Here is a 20,922-nt window from a genome sequence, read left to right on the forward strand (position 1 = left end):
ACTTTTTATTTACGTCACGAAGCTAATGGTACGACTGTTTTCTCAGAGCTTTGCTAAGAAGTTGTTTGAGAGGATGCATCAACGAGTCACAACTGGAGCTATTTCACTTCGAAGTCAGCTATCATAAAATTAGCCAGTTTTTGTGCCACAAAATCGCCTGGAGTCAAGTTTTCAGCCAGGAAACCCCACAGATATCTAACACCTCGAAAGCAAGTTGAATCAAGGCCAGAAAGCAGTGTACAAAAATACATTTTCGTAGCATATCCCTGATGTCATAGTCTCCTTGCTTTGCATGTTGATACTGCCTAGCCATGCAAAGATTCCTCCTATGTAAAAAAGAGGTAAACCAACACTACGGCTGAAACCTTGACGTTGGTGTGTTGGCTATTGTCCAATATCAGCTGGCAGTCCCCTTCGTACTGGTGACAACATATCAAACTGACATTTCCATCCTCAGTATTTTCAATATTTATTGTTTCCAATATTCAATATATTATTCACTCCTTGGATGACTTTCGCTTGGGTTGTGTAGATGCATCATAAGGCTTTGCAGATCTTCTGATTATTTTCGATTGGGTGACATGATGGATATCATACGGTAGTTGTGAAATGTCCAGATTTGTCGGTCTTCTACCCATTTGTCTCTGCAATCATAATCCCTGTCATTGCTCTGACACCAAATAATGTTAAGGATCTTACCAAATTTCCAAAAAATGCCTCTAGCACATCCTGTGTGAACGTGCCAAGGGCCAACTTTGGCATTTCTTTAAGGAGACGATCGCACAGACCCACCATATTGCGAGACGTGAAAATTAGTCCTTCCATCGTGGGTTTTGCCATCATTCGTTTTGGCTCACCACGACTTTCAGCATATTTCTAAAAAATTACATGATAACCCGAAAATACCTTGAATAATAACTAGGGCCATTTAAAGTCATTAAAGTCATATTTTTTTCTATGCATCAGTAAGTCTTGAAATCAATTTTAACGCAAAAACCGCATCCCTATGGGGTATATTAAGAAAGTTATAAAGTCATATAAAGTCATATTTTGCTGGTTAGGTCATAAAAAGTTATAAAGTCATATTTTAGTATAGTTTAAATAAAAGTACCAATTTAAGCGGTGAAGCAATCAAGCACTAAGAAACTAAGGCAGTTACTCGTTTGGGTAGCTGGTCGAATGCTGCTCAATATTATGCCGAGACGTAGGAAGGTGAAGTTATTGTAAAGAGCATCAAAAATTCAGTCAACAATCCAAAGTTGACTATTCAGCCAATTTTCCTCAACTATAACAATATTTCAAACTTAATACTGAAAATGGAAAATTATAGCCTACGTACACGCCCATGCTGATCTAAATGCCCTTGATTTCGGAAAATACCCGCTTGAGCTCAAAAATTACATTAAGAAGCAATTAGACAAAAACGATGTGAAAAAAAATTATGGAGCTACAAAGACGATACATTTCACCATCGCTTTATGCAAAACTGCAGAAGTGTCAACCCACATCAGCGTCTGTGGAGCGCTCATTTTTCTTACTAAAGTAATTTTACGTCCAAATCGTAACTTCAATGACTCTAACATTCCGCACTACACGAAACTGTACTACAACAGTGGCTTCACATAAAAATGGATCTGCTATGTTGCGTATGTTTTACTCTTTAGTTCCCTGAGTGACGTTGTTCGCATGTAAAAATACACGATTTTCACATAAAGTCATATAAAGTCATATTTTCCGAAAAATAAAGTCATATAATGGATTTTTTAAGGTCATATAAAAATGGCCCTAATAATAACTATGAAGAACTGACCTTCCAACTCAATAATCGATCCGCAAATTCACCCAGCCATGCAATTCTGCATATCGGAAAACTAATGCGGCATGTGACGATATTGAACCATCTGTTTTAGGTCATAAAATCAAGCCCCTTGTTATATAAGTGAAAAATCGTTACTCATACCTTTCCATCATCAGAACAAAATCAGATGTACCTGTTGCTCCCATCCCTTTCAAACAATTTCCAACCCTGTTGCTCCCATCCCTTTCAAACAATTTCCTACTTTGTGACTCAATACACCCGTAGCCAAACTGACATTCATCTGGCATGAAAAATGGTCACATCTCCGCCCAGTGAATGATTGCAAGCGCATTATCTAGACCAGTGCTTCTCAACCTTTTTCAATTCGCGTCCCACTTTCCATCCAAATTTTATTGCGTGGCCCACCAGACACCCTATCGCGACAAACGTTCAAACCACTACAGACAATAAAGCGAATAGCTGCGGGACTCGTGCACTTTTGGACCAAAAACACATTTTCCCCGCAAGGCTGTAGTGAGTTTAGTCCGAAAGTGCACGAGCCCGCAGGTCCGTCAATTACATGTTCCGGAATCATCATCCAAAAGTGGAAGAAAACGTTGAAAATTTTGACATTTTTCGACTTGCGTGGTAGAAAACAGATCTACAAATTGGGATATATCATCGTTTCTTAAAATGTCTTCGCGACCCAAGTGGGCCGCAGCTCACCGGTTGAAAAGTACTAATCTAGACCAGGGGTGTCAAACATATTTTTTGCCTACTTTAGATCTTGGATTTAAATTAACATGGGCCAATGTCAATCCGGACTGGTAAAGTGCCAGGCTGCGCGAATCCACGTCAAACAGTTTTTGGATATCTGTCCATAATATATCTTGCCCTTTCCCATTCATGTTCATGTATCGAGATCCCTCTGCTTTCGATGAATAGAGAGAGTTCCGTGTGGTCTGTTGGGATATAAGAATATATCGGGTATGGTAGTGCTCACCGTACTACAATAATATGATCTAAAATTATCAGGTAAAGCTACCTTGAGGAGATGCTGAGGATCGGAGCATAGAAAAATTGGCCTTTCAGGAGCGTACGGGTTTGGAACAGTAAAAAGTCCATCTAATGGAATCTTCCTTGTCCCAGCAATCACCTTGAAAAAGCTCCTGTTGACTGATAGCCCATCAGCGACAAGGGCATGGATGTTGAGCCCTCTCGATTCACATTCATCCAGCATCTCCCAGAATAAGAATGCCAATTCGTCAGGTGTCAAGTGGTGTGTTGGATACCATGCCAATGGTAATGATATCTCCTTTTTGACGCTTCGGACATAGAAAACTGAATATTTTTATTAAGGATTGATTTTTTGAAATGCTCGACTGTTACATCTTAACCATACCTAATATGTGACTTGCAATCACACTTCTGCTTGTGATTGGTGACTCAACAAATCCCACCAGTTTTCCATCCTTTATGACTAAATTTTCACGGACTAATCACAGAAACAAAATACACTGAAAAGTTGAGCCGATGTTCATGAACCATTGCACTAACTTTTCATTTCATCAATGGTAATATAGCATGGTAGTTTCTTGTAAGTAGACATCACCCGATCGATTTCAGTAACTGCTGCTTTGTTGATGCCACAGGAGGGAGTGATATAGTTTCTGTGATATATTATACGACATGGTTTTCAAAACATTTTCGAATTCATAGTATACTTACCTATAATTTTGGATTGTCTTGACTGACAGTAAGATCAAGACATTGGTCTCTCTGATGAATTTATAGGCCACAGGAGACCTAGAAAATAATTCAATGGCCCATTGAATGACGTCTGGATGGTAACGTCGCGCAAACTTGTTCATGGAGCTGCATGCTTGTTGGCATGAATTGAATAACTTCTGCCACTCCTTAATTTTTGCTTCTTGCTGACTTAATTCCTGTAAAACAAGTTGTTCAGTACAATACAGCAATTAGATCTTTAATGGAAACTACCTCTGTGTTGTCAACCACGACATCAACTTCGACAGCATCACTACATCTCAATTGAAAGGTTGCACATGCTCGACATGCACTCTTAGTTTGCCAACCTTTCCCTGAAGTACTAAACATCATACACCGCAATCATATATGTAAATGGGGAGTTCTACCCAAAATGGAGCACTCAGGAGACCTTGATATGCTGCTAGTAACTACTTGAGCTCCATTCCATTTGACAAAAGGATAATGTACTGCTCCACCAATGTCACCTTGCAAGCCACAGCACATTGATAATTCTTCCAATTCACCTTTATGTCAATTACAAAATAACAATAATATTATATATAATTTCAAGCGTTTGTCTGATTGAACTTGCATAACCACTCCAGTATCCCTGTATGCATTATCTGTGATACTCCAAGATTTTTGAAATCCAGCTGCCAACCATAGCATGCAACACTTTCAATTCTAACTTCATTGTTGATTACAATTCTGTGCAAAATCAGTATGATTATCAAGACAAACTCAACTAAATGTTAACATAATAACCTTAGTTTTGGTACCATGCTTTCTTCTAAATTCTCTCTTTTCTCCACTATCAAATCTGCACCATGATCAGTAAATATCCAAGCCTCTAAAAATAATCCTGAACTGCATACTGCGAATAGGGCTTAGCATGAGTTGAAGACTTATTTACGGAATAACTGTTACCTTGAACATTTTTAGGAAGGTCATTAATAGCTTCTCGAAGTGCTTTGAGTGAAGAGTGAACTTGTCTGCGAGGTGATAGATGCCTGCGGTTTGTGGGAGGTTTCCTGACTGAAGACTTTGCACTATGGGATTTTTGTGGCAAATTCAAGGTTGGCAAGGCTCCACAACGAAGAGATCGTTTTCCACCAGCAGATATGATTATGGCGTCCTTTTCAAAATGGTGATCACAGATGGCTGCACTGAAATATGAAACAGTATTACTCTCACATTATTTTCACAATAATTCAAGCAGAATAATAAATATCCAGAAATGATCGGACTGAACGAGATATTGTAGTATTGACATACTGGAAACTGAAAATAAAAACAACTTGCAGCAGTGGAAGCGAAATATAGAATATGGTAACATAGAGGATAACATGTAGGCTACTTCCAATTATAAAGGTAGAGATAGTAATTATTATGAGACACAGCTGATACTACCAAGAAACAAGTCGAACTTACGTTTCTTTATGCAGTAGATGTTGGATATTATCACCTTTGGACGGATCCCGCCAATGCAATATGAATCGGGTTAAAGCACGTCTGTGCCTCCGCTCTTCATCAGACCTTGCCAAGTCTGGCCTATATATTGTGAAGATGGAGCGTTTTTCCTTAGATATCCTGGTATTGCGTATTGCGCAGGTGTTTGCCATACTAAGCGTTCAAGACTCAATAATTAACAAAATGCTTATTATACCAATCTGAAATTAGTCAAGTTCTCCAGGTCAAATCCAAAATAACTGAATAGTGCATTAAGTCACAAATTGAAGAGTGGTGCAAAATCTATCCAAATACTGGTATGGTTGCTGCATCACAGCACAGTGCGCAGAAGCAATTTGACTGACAGCTGACTACGAAGTGAAATTGATCCGGTTGTCGGCCTGGGGGGGCACTCTGTTGAGTACAGGCACCTTGAAAAAATCTTCTTTTACTACTCGATTCAGATTCGAGAATCATTGTGCCCAGCCCTATGCACACATGATATCCTCAGTCAGTAATTCGAAATATAATTATTCCATATTAATTATGCCTGGATTATGAAAACATATTCTCTTTATTTAGCAATACATACTAAAACCTATTTCTGATTATTAGGGCGTTTGTTTTTACCACATAATGTTAAAATTGTAGCAAACTTCGTATCTTCATTTCTGGTAGGAACTAGCTCTACTAACGAAGTAGTTTAGCATGAAAAAACGTTTTAGGCTCAGAAATAGGCAACTTTTCAACGCTACGATTTTGACAAAATTTTGACATGTCAAAAAATGGCCCCTCTAATGATTATACAAACCAAAATTGTTCAAGGAAACCTCAGCCGAAGTCAATATTGAAACCAATTAATAATATAGAGTGAATATCATGACTTGTTTTGCTCATGAAATATTCTCCTGATAATAATGCATTGATAGCCGCGCCAGTGGCTATGTACTGTATCACTAAATAACCTGTTCTGATTGCCCTATATCCTATCTGCACCAAACATACTTGGATTTTTAACAGTCAATCAGGCCAACAACCTGCCGCTTCATCCAATGAAGCGACAACAAATCTGACGAGCATCCGGTCTCTCGACCGTGAATCACGTGTTGCCCATCTATCCGTAGGTTAGTTATCTATAGTAAAACGGGGTGCAATATCAATCAATCAATCAATCAATCATTTATTTGTCACACCAGTGAAAATCCGGTACGGACCAGGATGACGACGAGGGGCCGCAAGGCCTTAGTACACAGTCGCCACCTGAAGGAGTATACACATTATATTCAATGGCACAAAACAAATGACAATAAATATACAAAACTACAAGAAAAGCAGAGAAAAAAATTCAACAAGGATACACGAGCTATAAATATTACAGTTTCAAGACAGCAGTGCAGAAGAAGGGTCAATAGAGTAGATTATACGGTACTTTCCAACAATAAGACAGTAGTTGCAAAATCGGCATATTATCAATTATACTTATCTAATATATATTTCCGATAACGTTTTTTAAATAGATGATCGGGCAAATCTCTGAGGTCTTCTGGTAGAGAGTTCCAGGTAGCGGCACCAATATAATAGAAACTTTTCTGGGAGGACGATTTATCAACAATAGCCTACTTAATACCGATACTACCCCATTACCAATTTATACAGCAGTAGCCAACACCTCAATCGCGCAGATTGGGTTTTTATGATACAATGAACATACAGTTAACTCCCGGTTAAGTACGCATCCGTTTAAGTTCGCATCCCAGATAAGTAAGCTACGCAAAAATTATTCACAAATTCTGGGTTCAACTTTTTCAACAATTCATTCATTTTAAACAGTGAACTAGCGATGTCAGGAAAAGTTGAACGTCAACTTAACTAAAGTTCACTGCCTGAACATGTCGTGCAAAGTCATTTGAGGCATATTTTGCATTCTTTTTTGCTCGGCTTTCCTCGTCACTCGTCACAGTCTTCGCTGAAAGCATTCCAAAGTTCTTTTGAGATTATCGTTAGCATCCGCTGCTTGATTTTGTAAGGCAGGACACCCAACTGATCCTCAATTTGAAACACCTTCATTAAAGTTGTTCAAAGCTATGAAAAGCGATGCTGTTTTCTACAGGTGCACAGTGGTTGCTTGGGCCAGCGTCATTGTCAGTGTCATTTTCAGTCTGCATCGTTTCCAACACCTCATTCACGTCACTAAAAATTGCCTGTGAATTGGCTACTTCTTATACAGGCCGGAGAGTTAGGCTTCCCAGTCAATGTGCAATGTGCATGGAACTTTGTGTGTTACTGTGGCATTTGCACAAACAACCAGAGACATACAGTGTTTAGCTTTCTTCTTCCCTCGGATGCTGCTGAGATAGGACCACTTGCACGGCGCATGCCATCAATCCAAAGATATAGAATATCTTCCAGCTCAGGAAACCGACAAACGGATGTTCGAACCTTTTTGTCGTTGTCTCAAGACATCAAAGCAGAACGCTTTCGAATAACTTCCCGGTTTTTCAAAACCTTTCGTATAGCAGCTTCACTAACGCCATACTCTCTTACGAGACGTCTTCTACTCGGAGCGGACGGCACACATACCTTTGCGATTACTTCTAATCTTTGGGATTCACTGCCACCAACACTTACCTTTACCTGACATCATGCGAACGAGAAAATTGTACCCAACAAATTTTTTGTGCTGTACTGTACATCAGCATTAAGGAATGGCATACAAAACTGCACATGGGCAACGCATCGTGAATGACTACGCTAATAAATGCAAAATTTGTGAATTTGGTACACCAGGTGGCTGTTTATCTGCTAAGTACGCCCTACCACATAAGTTCGCAGAAACTACTCAGGATCAAGTTGTGTACTTAACCGGGAGATGGCTGTATTAAATTAAGATTAACCCCGTACACCATCCCTACTTTACATATTTATGTGCCCCGACGCAGACGGTAATGGCCTCGAAATGAATGAATCTCATGGGTCTGAACTCGCTCGTTGCACCCCCTACACTAGTTCATTCCAACGATCCTCCACCGCGTTTTCCAGAAAAACCAATCAGTCGGACATATCTTATAGTGAACTCCCATGATAAAGCAATAATTCTGCGTGTCTTTCTTATCGCATACAGTGCCCAACACAGTGACCTTGGATATGTAACACTATCGCAGGATTTTGTGCAATAACATTCAATAAATATTACATACATAATGAAAGATAGCTTTGACACTGTGTCGACCCAAAGTCATACCCTTTCCGGACCATACTTCAATAACCCAGCGAGGGGTAAAAATCTGCGTTACAGTAACTTGCAAATGAGAGTCTGTAACGGTGATATTTACTAGTATTCTCGTGCCCAGCGCTGGTCAAACAGGCATTACCTAAATATGATGATTGTTTACGAAAGAAAACAGAAAGTCGATTTGACGTCATTTTTGCACCCTGTCGTAGGCTCAGACGGGCTGATATAATGTATGTCTGTTACTGCACCAGCTTCCAAACCAGGTTTTTGGTTACGATAATAATTATAGTGCGAAAACATTAAATCACTACGGCTTGTTGGAGCTACGATTAGTGGTGCTTCGTAAGTTAAACAAGTTTTTACAATTGCGGGAAAACTACAAAAGTTACACTACCCTTAAATTCTCTATTAGGTTTATTTGAATTATTCCACGTCAAAAAAATAAGCAACTTTTCATGATTTTCATTCACACTAATCCGCATTTTTCATTCGCACCATTCACACCACCTTTGTCATTCGGCCATTCGCACTGCAATTTTTTTCATTAGCACAAGTGCGATCCTTCACACAGGTTGAAAAGCACTGAAGTATAGTATTTCGGTGTAAATTTTATTGTGATTTTATGCATTTCTTGATTACATCGTGGATATACCCAGTCCCGAAAAAATACGTATAATTTCAAAGAGATAATTCCACATGTATTCTCAGTTATGAGAGCATCGCAGGAGGCCGTTGACATACTTTAATATAGGGCTGCGCAACCTGCAGCGATGACAATTTCCGTTCCCGGACACAACAAGCCGAGGAGTGTGGTGCCAAAAAGATCATTGGCGATGACGGATGAGGGTCGGAGCCTTCGATATTGATATGTTCAACCACCGAATAGTCCGATAAAATCGAAGAGCCGCACGGTACAAATGCGACGCACGGAGGAAAACAATGCTCACCGTGTTGAAATGCGAATTTTTTCCTTAGTTTAGTCTTGTTTGTGTGTGACGGATTTCAATATCATTCGAATAGCGACAATCATTACCTGAATTCAGAAAATGACATCATATTTCAAAAAATAATTTGATATTATTGCTTTATTCCTTGTCTTTGAAGAACTTCCCATTTCACAATGATTTTCATAACAGTGGTTTGTGTTTACCAAGCCAATAAAACAAATTAATAAAACTTGCGTTTGCCTTTAGCTATTTCGGCTCGATCGTGAATCGCAAAATAACGTTTGCGAATCGGATGTAGAAAGGGCAGTGATCAAATCGCTCGTAGTGGTAAGAGGGGTATGAAGAATTCGTGCCCCAGATATTAGGTTGATCGCACCATGAGGGCCAAGACCCCAGTTACCGTCGTATGAATGTGAATTTGAACTAGTTGAATGGGATTCTCGATATTAAAATTGCGTTTTCAAAATCGCAACAAAACATAGCCAATCGGTCGCAAAATATCGGCTTCACCTGTTACATTGACACTATAAAATCAAACATTGTAGTTATGTCCTGATTTTGTAAGGGACCCTGAGTCATTCAAAAATTGCCAAGGTATCGTTTCATGAATTTATAGAATTAAGTTTGAGAACCACTGCCCTTGATTGATCTAACATATCATACCGATCGAAATTGTTGTTGTTGGCCTGTGTAATCGGCCTGCTTCTACCTGACTAATTAGGTATTAAGTATATAGGTCGCAAAATATGACGAAGTAGTAATGGAAGTAACGGAAGGTAGATTTACTTGAATTAGTACTGCGAGTAGAGGTAAACTACTTAAGTACTTCGTAAAAGTAGAAGTACTTCGTAATTGACCAATGCTGATAGTTATGACATTTTCACTCAATACAAGTGATATAACATATCCTAAAGCTACTTTCCACATTACGGAATCAAAAGTGAAGCAAGTATACCAGTTTCAACATTCACGCAAATTAGTTATACGACAAGACGCAGAACGTCAGCTAGTATAGTGTAGCAATAATGGCATGGTGGTGCAGAAGTGACTCTTGGGAATGATCTAGCACTATATCGTCACGACATTTTACTGAACATCGATGGCACTGCTCCGCGTCGCTAATCGCAAGCGATCTAATCTGTCTCGACTCACGTAGCAGGTGACGATGACTGACTGCGTTCAGAAAAGCGATAATCACATTCGAGACACAAACAGGAGAAAGGGATAGTTGTCGCATTTTGTGTAATTACGAATGGGTGATTGAATATAGAAAGAACAATTTAAGCTATATTTGGCATTCGAAATGATAATGAGATATTATTGCGTTTTTTTCATTGTGAATCTCAGGGCCGTGTGAAACGAGTTTAAGCGATCGATAAATTTATCATATTCCACTCATTCCTGAATATGACAAAAGTAAGATCTATATATCGGCGGTACAGCAATGGTTTTACAAATTATATGTATATTGCATGGTATTTGCTCAAAGTACTGGCAGGAATGCGCTTTACCCTGACTTGAGAAGCGTATCCGTAGCATCCTTCTCCTGTAACAATGGCGCTGAATCTACCCTGTCGCGTATTTGGCGACCTACGTCTGAAAAAACATATCATTCAATGTGTGTTATTCGTTAAATAACACTTCATAATATTACCGTCGAAGGAGTATTTCTCTCCTATAGCATTCTCTACGGCGTTCTTGCATACCGACTCCGCACGATCCGGTACACCCACTCCAATTGGTCCATTCTTTCCATGAAACTGGATTTCCTTGCCAAACCTCCAATGAAAATTCCCTCCCTGCAAATTTCTTTTGGAATAAATACGCAAACTGAACAATCTCATTATACGTACCAGTGTTACGAACGTTTCCAAGGCTCAAACCAGGCGCCGCCACAGCTGCAGACGGACTTTCAGTGCCAAGTGTTTGGGCACGAATTACCCCAACCGATATGGTAGTAGTAGATAGCAGTAGCAGCAGATGAACTATGTTTTCCATGACAATTGTTGGAAACACTAAGCATGTGTAAAAGAAAGTATAGCTCGTCAATGCTGGTCAGGCGCTATCGACGAACAGGCAGTTGCTCTGGAACATCTTAAATTCAGCATAGCCGAGCAGAGCTGCGATTGTTATCTGAGATAACACTTTATTGGTCGAGAATTCATAATATTCCTCCGATGATGCCAAAGTACTCCGGTTTCAAACTAAAACCTATCTGATTAGGATTTCTCTAACTAGCACTATTACCCCAACATATCTCTAGCTGATCGCTTTGGTCGATTTGGAACACAATACAATGGGTATCCTGAACTTTTAACCACTACTCGGGAAGAAATGAAGATACCGCGAATGTAATTGTAATCAAGGCCGTAACAGCACTTCGCCAGCCCCCCCAAAACGTTGGTCTTGGGCCCCCCACATGATGATGAACCGACCCCCCTCACTCTATCCGCTGTTTACCGGCATACTAGTCATCAACATTGGGCGCCTTTGACTGTGCCAGCTTTTCTCGCCTAGACGCGCGAAGCGCGAAAAATGCCTATAATTCATGATTGAATCATCGGTCAATCAATTTTTATCCTCTCACTGCTCACGTAATCAGATTTATGGGTGAGGTGTGTTAGAAAAGGTAGGACCCCTCAATAATAATTAAACACCTTCGGGCGTATACCCGTTGGCAGGAACAAAACATCACTTCGTCAGGTCCCCAAAAAAACTTGGGTCTTGGGCTACCATAGGGTAATAGACCTACACGCAATCACGTTGTTCGCTTTTGTCACGAAATTAGCCGTAGTGTGCAGTGAGGCAGCGAGAAGCGCAAAATTTTTCGATAAATCATGATAAAATCGGTCAAAAAGATAGGGAATTGCATATCTATTGCTATCAATTTCATGTCCTCTTTGCTCACGTAATCAGATTTACCGGTAGAGTTGAGTGAGGTGTCTTGGAAACTGTAGGGCCCTTTGGTATGACTCCGTAACATGGTGTTATTTAGTGACCTCCTGTCTGCTACATCAAAATATATAGAATCGCCCAAACGTAGGCTACTAAAGTAAATGACGCACACGATTTCAAATTGGTATTTCTTCACTGGCATATAATTTTTCTCTGCGGGATGGTATTTGTCTTGCGAGGCTCAGATTGCCAAGACAGGAATATTCGGCGCCAGTCATTTAGCCGCCTATGGACAATTAAACCTATTTGTATTTTGTAGGCTATATATAACGAAGTTTTCTGTCAACATGAGGACGGTCGTTTTCGGCCAAGGTTTTCTCGCTGCTGATCGTCCTGGCCCACTTCTTGGAGTTACATGTTACATGGCCTAAAACTTTATATGTCTTGGCAAATCGTGGCGCGGTAATGGCCAATGCCGACATGCCCATTTCTATAAATCTTGCCTATTTTTTCTTGGGGGAAGAGTACTCAAAATTCAAGACATTTGGCAACTTGAAATCGCGCATAGCGCCAAAAACTTTTGAAAAAGTTGCATGAATTTTCAAATAATACTGTATAATTTATGCTAATTCACGAAATAATTATGGGCCCCCTTCGAGCTCGGCCCCCCCTCCCAATTGGAAGTTTTGGGGTGCTGCAGTTACGGTCCTGATTGTAATACAACTGTTCGCCATTCGCCTTTTGGTATTCAGTGTCATCGTAGATTGTGGTTATCTAGTTTATTTAAATTCAATTGTACAGCAACGAAACCTTCAGCAAATAGCGATACAAGTTCATTTATTGGACCTACATTGCGGCGATCATGCAAATAATAGTCAGCTATGATTAATACATCCAAATAAACATTTGAACTTTTAAACCAGTGGTTCTCAACAGGATGCATGTTCAGGGATCATTAAAACCTCCAAATATGAAAAAATGGTTGATAACCTAGTTGGTATTATGTTTCAATTAGAGAAATCACGAGACGGTTTAGCTTCATTACTGCTAAAACTTCAGTACTCACATAAATAAAATGGTCATCTGAGATAAAACATTCTGCTGTGCAAACTCATTTTAATCGCCAAATTGCCAATAGCCTACTACTAAAAATATATTGCTATTGGAGATGTTTTGTCGGGGTTTTGGAAAAACATTTTTTGCAATAATCCATTTTCTTCCGTGATATACATAAACGCTATTCCAGAAAAACTTCACTATGAGCTGCTAGAGAGAAATGACTGGGCTGAACTATTTATGTTCATCAAAGATATCGTTCTCAATTGTGTTGCCATATATGTTGCGATCATACCCAACGGTGTCGTCAGAAGAATTACGAGTTAATATTACATTCGTCACCACCTATATTTGCGGAAAGAGATTTTCGATACTCTTTCATGTCAAATCGACGGAGCGGGAACACTAAAATTGGTATGATGTTATTTTAAAGTAAAGTTACTATGTTGCTGTGTATCACCAGCCTAGAGTTAATATTTGCACATTACAGATCACTGTTACACGAAAATTGACCTCAATTTGGCCTGGATCTGTGGTGTGGGGATCCGCGGGGGTCCTTGGTTGTCCAAAGGGGCTCCGTGGAGATAAAAAGGTTACGAACCGCTGTTTTAAAAAATGATTTGAATATAATTTGAATTCGCACTATTTACATATTTCAAGTTTGAATATTGGAACGAACAATACATTCATATATGAATATTCACAATTCATTCTCACAAAGGCATCGATGTCAAACTCAATTGGCGTCGTGGGCCGGATTCATACCTTCAAATGGCTCGCTCGCTAGAACAGTCAAATGATTCCAAAAAGTTGCCTCAATATCCATGTACTTGTATTTCACGTGGGTACTTTATTAAAAATCCTATATATACAATAGTATACTACATTACATTACGGAACACAGGGGCTTTATTGCAGCAACACCTTTACCGGCAAACAATGAAATTAGCAACAATACGATGATTGACCGGTTGAATATAAACGATTAAAATATGGCCAGATATCTTTGTCAGAAGTCAGAACTGAGTCAGCAGTGCCACCACAGATATTTGAAGCATATTTTTGTGTAACTAATCGTATTCCCCATGTAACCTGCAAATAACGGTTTCGCATTGGCGTTTTCGCTTCTGTGAATAACTATGTTTTGTTCAATTTTCCATGAAAATTCGAACTCTGTGTGCACTCCTAGACCTTCCTGGAAGTGGGTGTCCATTGTACCAATGTTCATTTCAGCGACTTTTTCCTACTGATGATATTAATTAATTTGTGATGATGTCTTTATCCAAATCTCTATCACATCCCACGCAAACTTACATAGTCTTGAATACGCATAAAATCATGCATATTTGATCGTGCAAAATTGACGCAGAATTTGAGAGTGACAACGTGATCTATCAATTCGCTTACTATGATGCTAAATTCTCTTAGTCCCTGTGAGGATACCGGATATCAAATATACATAAAACCGTGCATAGTGTAGTGAGGTATTGTTATAGTCCAGCTGTTATTAACTATGTCGCCAGCGCCACCCCTGGGAGCGACTTCGAATTCAAAGGGGCGAAAACACTCAGGGGGCGATATGGGGGGCGTTGGACATTATGGGGACGCCGAAGAAAAAAAGGCGCAACAGTACAGATGGTGTAGTAGTTGTCATAGGGATAGCAAGTTCTATAGTTATATATATCCTTCAGATCTTGATGCAAAATTCATTAATCAATCAAAATTTGCGTCGCGCTGGGCGCGAAACATACCCCCGATGTATATGGGCCTACTGTTTTCATCAATGCAATGGTTGCTATATTTCATCTAAATTGTGCTTTTACGGTTCATGCTCGTACTTTTAGATAGTAAAATCTACCTTAACACAGTTCGATTACACGAAATCAGTGTTTCTTAACCTTGTCGACAGTCACCCCCCCTCCAGGAGCGAAAAAATTTCAAAACCACCAGTTTTCTTGGAGCTTTCAGAATTTATATTAAGTGTCCTCTTTTTAGGATCTCAAAATATGGTAATATGTTGTTGTGTTCAAACTTTTATGGAAAAATAGACCGAAAAAAAGCGGAAGGTAAAACAACAATCCGACACCGTTATATGGGGGAGAATATTATAGATACGTCTTTACGAAGTGTTCTATTTGCTGACGATGCTTGTTTTTCTGGACACGCAAACTCCACAGAAGAACTGAAGGACCAAGTCTCCCACGAGTTGAAAAAAATTCACTCGTGGATGACGAGAAACCGCCTCACAACAAACCCTGACAAAACTCAAATCATCCTTTTCCTTCCTCCGCGAATCCGCACCCAGCCAACCTTTTCCATTCCTTTCGGAAACTGCACTATCCTTCCTACTGAATCAGTCTGTTATCTTGGCATTGAATTAGACAACAAGTTGTCATGGAAACATCACATCTCTCTCGTCACCTCTAAATTATCTCGGGCCACCGGTATTTTGCATAGGCTAAAAAATTTATTATCGCGTAATGGTCTGCGGTCAATATATTTTTCAATCTTTCATTCGCACTTACAATACTGTGTCAGTGTGTGGGGTCACACCCATTCTACATATCTTAAGCCCATTATCACTCTCCAAAATAGTGCTATACGGGCACTAAGTGGTGTAGGTTTCCGTCGTAGATTGCTGCCAGAATACAAAAAACTTGGTATTCTGAGAGTGACAGACGTCATAAAATACGAAACGGCAAAAATGATGCACAATATCTTCCATCAAAATAGACCCTTCTTCGACAATCATTTCACTACTTTTTCCTCGGTACATTCGCACTTCACTCGTTCTGCCTCATCAAATGGTTTGTTACTTCCGCTTGTATATAAATCGTCCTCCCAGAAAAGTTTCTATTATATTGGTGCCGCTACCTGGAACTCTCTACCAGAAGACCTCAGAGATTTGCCCGATCATCTATTTAAAAAATGTTATCGGAAATATATATTAGATTAGTATAATTGATTAAATGCCGATTTTGCAATTACTGTCTTGTTGTTGGAAAGTACCGTATAATCTACTCTATTGACTCATTTCTGCACTGCAGTCTCGAAACTGTAATATTTATAGCTCGTGTATCCTTGTTGAAATTTTTTTCTCTGCTTTTTTTGTAGTTTTGTATATTTATTGTCATTTGTTATGTGCCATTGATTGAAATGTGTATACTCCTACAGGTGGCGACTGGGTACTAAGGCCTTGCGGCCCCTCGTCGTCATCCTGGTCCGTACCGGATTTTCACTGGTGTGACAAATAAATGATTGATTGATTGATTGAGATACATGAAAATGTAATTTAAATATCAATGTCCGCATTGCGGTCGTATCACTTCTGACTCAAAAGCTCCCCGACTTTCAGAGTATCCCGAATCACGATTTAATATTAATACACTAAATTTCAAATTCCGCATCAACAGTTAACTCACTTGCATACCTCAAAACGCATACGCAAGGCTACCGCCAGATTACGACTAAAACGAGGCGAACTCCAGCCTGAATCGTCGCTAGAGCCACTGTTTTAGAGGTTTATCATAGAATCACTTTGACTGGTCCGGCCCGCGAGCAATCTGAAGGCTTGAATCCGGCCCGCGACGCAAGTTGAGTGTGACAACCCTGCTCTAAGGCTTGCATAACAGCGCAAGTGTTCCGAGGGTTATGAAGGTTAATAACCACTGTTTCGCTGTATACAAAACATGAAGTAGGCCTACATGTAGTACAAAATATTGAACGTTAGCGGGAATGACACATCTGTGAAGTCCTGATACACCTACCAACAGCATGATGTCGCTCAGTGATATGACATAGGCATGGTCGAAGACACCAAATTATCGTAAATCGTATCATTTTCTGGCGTCATAAAAGGTCGATTTGTTAACCTTCCTCATCTTTCATACTGTTATGACGCCAAATCGGACTGATGCTGGATCTTCGACTCGACTAGTACTCGATTCAAAATCGAAACACCCCGGTACTCCATTTTTCCCAGCCGAAGTAATGGCATAATTGATTTTATCGATGAACCATGAAAGCTTGTATCAACACATACTATAATAAGGGGTAATGTGATCTGCAGAACGGAGTAGGCTCACTCGGATGTGAGTCGAAGCTTACTTTGTTGCTATTTGGTGACAACCCAAGCTCAGAAATTTCTATAACGGTAAATAATTGAATACTATTGTAGCACTGTTTCCGAAAATCCAAACATTATTTTTGCCAGGACAGGCACCATGACCCCCTCGAAATCGCCAGGGAACTACCATAAATATCAGTCTGTTTTCAGTATTTGATTGGGATTGGGTCGCGACTGCCGCTGTAGACACAAGGTTAATAAACATTTCCATTATTATTTGCTATTCGAATGCAATGTCCCATTTTGAAGTTATTGAGAACAAGCTTATCCGTTGTTATAACCAGGTGAGCATGATTCGAAATGAAATAAAATGAAGGTTGTCACTGTTGGCTCATCAGCGGAGCATAAGTTCGCATATCTGTCAACAGTAGTGAGTGATGAAGAACAATGGCTTTCCTTGTTGTTAATATCTAGTCATTTGCGTCTAATCAGTTCCAGAGGTTGCCATTGCATATTGATATGTTTGGAGCGTTTATGTATAGGCTAATATGTCAACTTTCAGACAAATATAGTTCTGAATGCCATCTGCCGGCCTAATTTAGGATAGAGTATTTCAGGGATTTCAACTCCACGGGCATCTTAATATGCAGTCTATAACCTGCCCACTACTTATTGGCCTTTTTCACTAGTTTAACTGAAATGTGTTCACCATTGATAAAATATTCACAAGCAGGGCAAATTATAGATATGCTGAATTTTCCATAGTGTACTACCAATTGCGACTTCCATATCGGACAAATTAATTTTGTAATGACAAGTTACCACACGAAAAAATAGTAACTCTACAATGATAGCATCAACTAATGTATTAAATCCTTGAAAGGAGCAAGAAGTGGGCTTTGCGATACTAGCCAAAACTCTCTGTTTCGATGATTCCCTACCGGTGGGGAATTCCCAATAATGGGGAATTCAGGGTTTTCTGGAGGGGAATACTTGAAATTGCAAAAAAAAGACAGACACTTTGTACATATCTGCGTAGGCGCATTACCGCAATTGAGGTTTCCAATATACTGCTCTCGACTGCATGCGTCGATAATTTTCGAATTTGACAGCGCGTTGTTCTCGAAAATAATTTTTGAACCATGAATAACCAATGATGGCGCCACAAACGCATCTCGTAGCATGACGTACAAAAAAGCTTTCTGAGAATTAGGCTGGTTATATGTTGTATTCCAAGTCAATTTTTTACTATCAGACGTCCCAGAGATATTAGACGAACTCATATAATGACTACCTGATTCATGACATCCGGCATATCAGTATACTTTTCGGCCTGCCGGTTCGAAGGAAGGGTACCGTGATTGCCTGATATAAACCACGGTATATTCCATTCTAATCGTGCTAGGTCGCTGCTGTTCATTTCTGCAAACAGATATTGCTCGTAAAAGTTCATTGATGCCGCATTATTTGATATTTATTACGTTGAAGACATCAACATCTAACATCCAATACCGTAAATAAATGCGTTGCAAACATGCTGTCTCCAAAACGCGCGCGTCTCCAACCACTTTCACTTAACGTACTATGTCTTTCGTTCTAGCCGACCTACTGTATGGCAGTTTCTTTCGATGAAAAGTTTCCATAAGTCTACACTGTGCAGCTCTGGACCACATCACGTGACTTATCGCTGGTATATAACGTAACGCATATAATATATTGACTCATATCAGACTCATGTAGCCTACGCTTTAACATACGTCTCAAATTATCCGAATTATACTAACCACCCGTACATTATATCTGGAAAAAGCAACATTGTCGTCTATTGAGCTGTCAGTCAAGAGCTAACTCAGGAGGCGTTCGTATCAGTTACTGCCAGTTTATTATACATTGTAGGCTGCCAGCCGTAGACCACAGGCGTGCCATATACTATCGCAGGCTTTTATCAGATACGACAAACCTCCCCACAAGGCATATCTCCATATCTGATATTAGTTATATATGAGTTGTTCAAAAGTATGTGGTAAGCCGCGTGTCAAAAATATCAGCTGACTTCATCATCTCGTGAACATGCGCGTTCCTGATAACCATCGTATAGATCAGAGGTGGGCATTCTGGGCAACCGTTTTACTAATCACTGCCGCATTTCGATTACATATATAGCCTACGGCCGCATTCCAGGGCATAGTCGTAATGAACTAACTGGACGCAAAATACCTATGTTACCTAGGCTCCTCCTCGCCACCTCATCCGCGTCAGCGGTGTCTTACAAAAGCCTAGAGGTGGGCCGTGCTATAAGTCGGCAGTTACGGAAAATAGGAAGAATATCGGCCTGGTGTAAATGACCATAGTAGTCGACAAACACCATGAACAACAAACAAACAAACAAACAAACCTATGTTAAACTATCCAGTGTCCATATCTAATCCCGGTGAACTCCGGACTATTATACTTTTCATGACGGCCTATTATACGCACCGAAATCGCGAGTTGCAATGTCATAATTGAATGCTGGGATTGCACGGTCGCGCTAAGTGCGGAAATTTTTCAGATCCACGAATGAATCCCGTAATTAATAGTAGCAGTATCACATATTACTATCGAATATTTATCCTTTCTCAGCCCATGTGATCAGATTCACCGGTGGAGTTGATGGACGGAGTTCTTTCGAAAAGTTAGGGCAAATTATAAATGATGATGCATCTTCGAGTGCGCCAATTGTTATTAGTCAATTTGTTGCATGTTGCTATTTCTTGAACCCCCATCAGAATTGTCGATTGTCGGTATTACGGAAATATATTAAAATCGCCGAAATGTACCATAAACCAATTTCTTTTGTAAGGAGCACACGATTCCTAATCCGGCTCAAATTTAGAAGAGCGCTTATACATTAAAATCGAAAAATGAAGTCGCATTGAATTGCGCGGAGCGCGAAGAAATTTCAAGATTAATTTAAATCTCTCAAAAATTCGGGAGTGAATACGTAATTTCAATTTGCATGTTGACGATCGCACAAACTCATTTCTACGACCGCAGGTTGCCCACCCTTGGTAGCCTATAGATAAACTATCATATATTCGGTTTTATTTTATATAGACAGTTGTAGTTTGTTTCTATGAATGCTGTTTTTCAGTTTCTGTCTTTTTGGCCACAACAACGGATACTAGTTATCTTTACGCAATTCAAGATTGCATTTGAAAATCGGGAATAGAATTCTCGCAGACTTTCGTACGAGCATCAAACGCATATATGAATAGTTGAATACTTGTCACATAACCGCATACATCTCAAGTGCCAATAGTGTGATACCATCATAGATTGTATCTGAAAATTATATTTGTCCATACGATTCTATTAATATCAAAATGACAGCTAATAATCAAGTGTAAATCGAAATAAGTGCAATATTTCTCAGTGTGTATACCCCGCAAACGTGCGCGTATGTATTCCGTGAAGAGTACATGTATAATGCGGTCGTGTCTGGGAAATCCGCGACTTCGATTTGATATGAACGAGGGCCGAAAATTTATTTATACAACGATATGTGGCGGCGAATAGTATAATAAAGGGCAACGCTTCCGACGACTCCTTTGGGTATGATCGCATCATATATGCCGCTAAAATTGATGCACAAAATATATGACGTCCATCTTAGTAATTTTTTTTCTCTAGCAGCTCATCTCAAAGTTGTTCTTGAATAGTGGTTATG

At 39.7% G+C, this 20,922-nt stretch overlaps 1 protein-coding gene across 5 annotated transcripts in view; it reads right to left on the reverse strand.

Moving 5' to 3' along the window:
• The window catches only part of LOC145442780 (uncharacterized), a 290,597-nt gene extending 278,989 nt beyond the window's left edge, over nt 1–11,608 (reverse strand). For 3 of the 5 annotated variants that reach the window (XM_080320766.1, XM_080320768.1, XM_080320767.1), the window contains exons 1-3: nt 11,050–11,608; nt 10,851–10,995; nt 10,708–10,792 (exon numbers count right to left, since the gene is read on the reverse strand). In XM_080320766.1, the coding sequence (XP_080176892.1) occupies nt 10,708–10,792; nt 10,851–10,995; nt 11,050–11,194 (375 nt within the window). In that variant the 5' untranslated portion in view covers nt 11,195–11,608. The remainder of the gene's footprint in view (nt 1–10,707; nt 10,793–10,850; nt 10,996–11,049) is intronic. The other 2 variants (XM_080320764.1, XM_080320765.1) reach the window with 2 other exon arrangements.
• Nucleotides 11,609–20,922: the final 9,314 nt, after the last annotated feature.

Source organism: Botryllus schlosseri, chromosome 7 (genome assembly GCF_051294905.1).
Source record: "Botryllus schlosseri isolate E-star chromosome 7, Bs_hap1, whole genome shotgun sequence".
Lineage (NCBI taxonomy): Eukaryota > Metazoa > Chordata > Ascidiacea > Stolidobranchia > Styelidae > Botryllus > Botryllus schlosseri.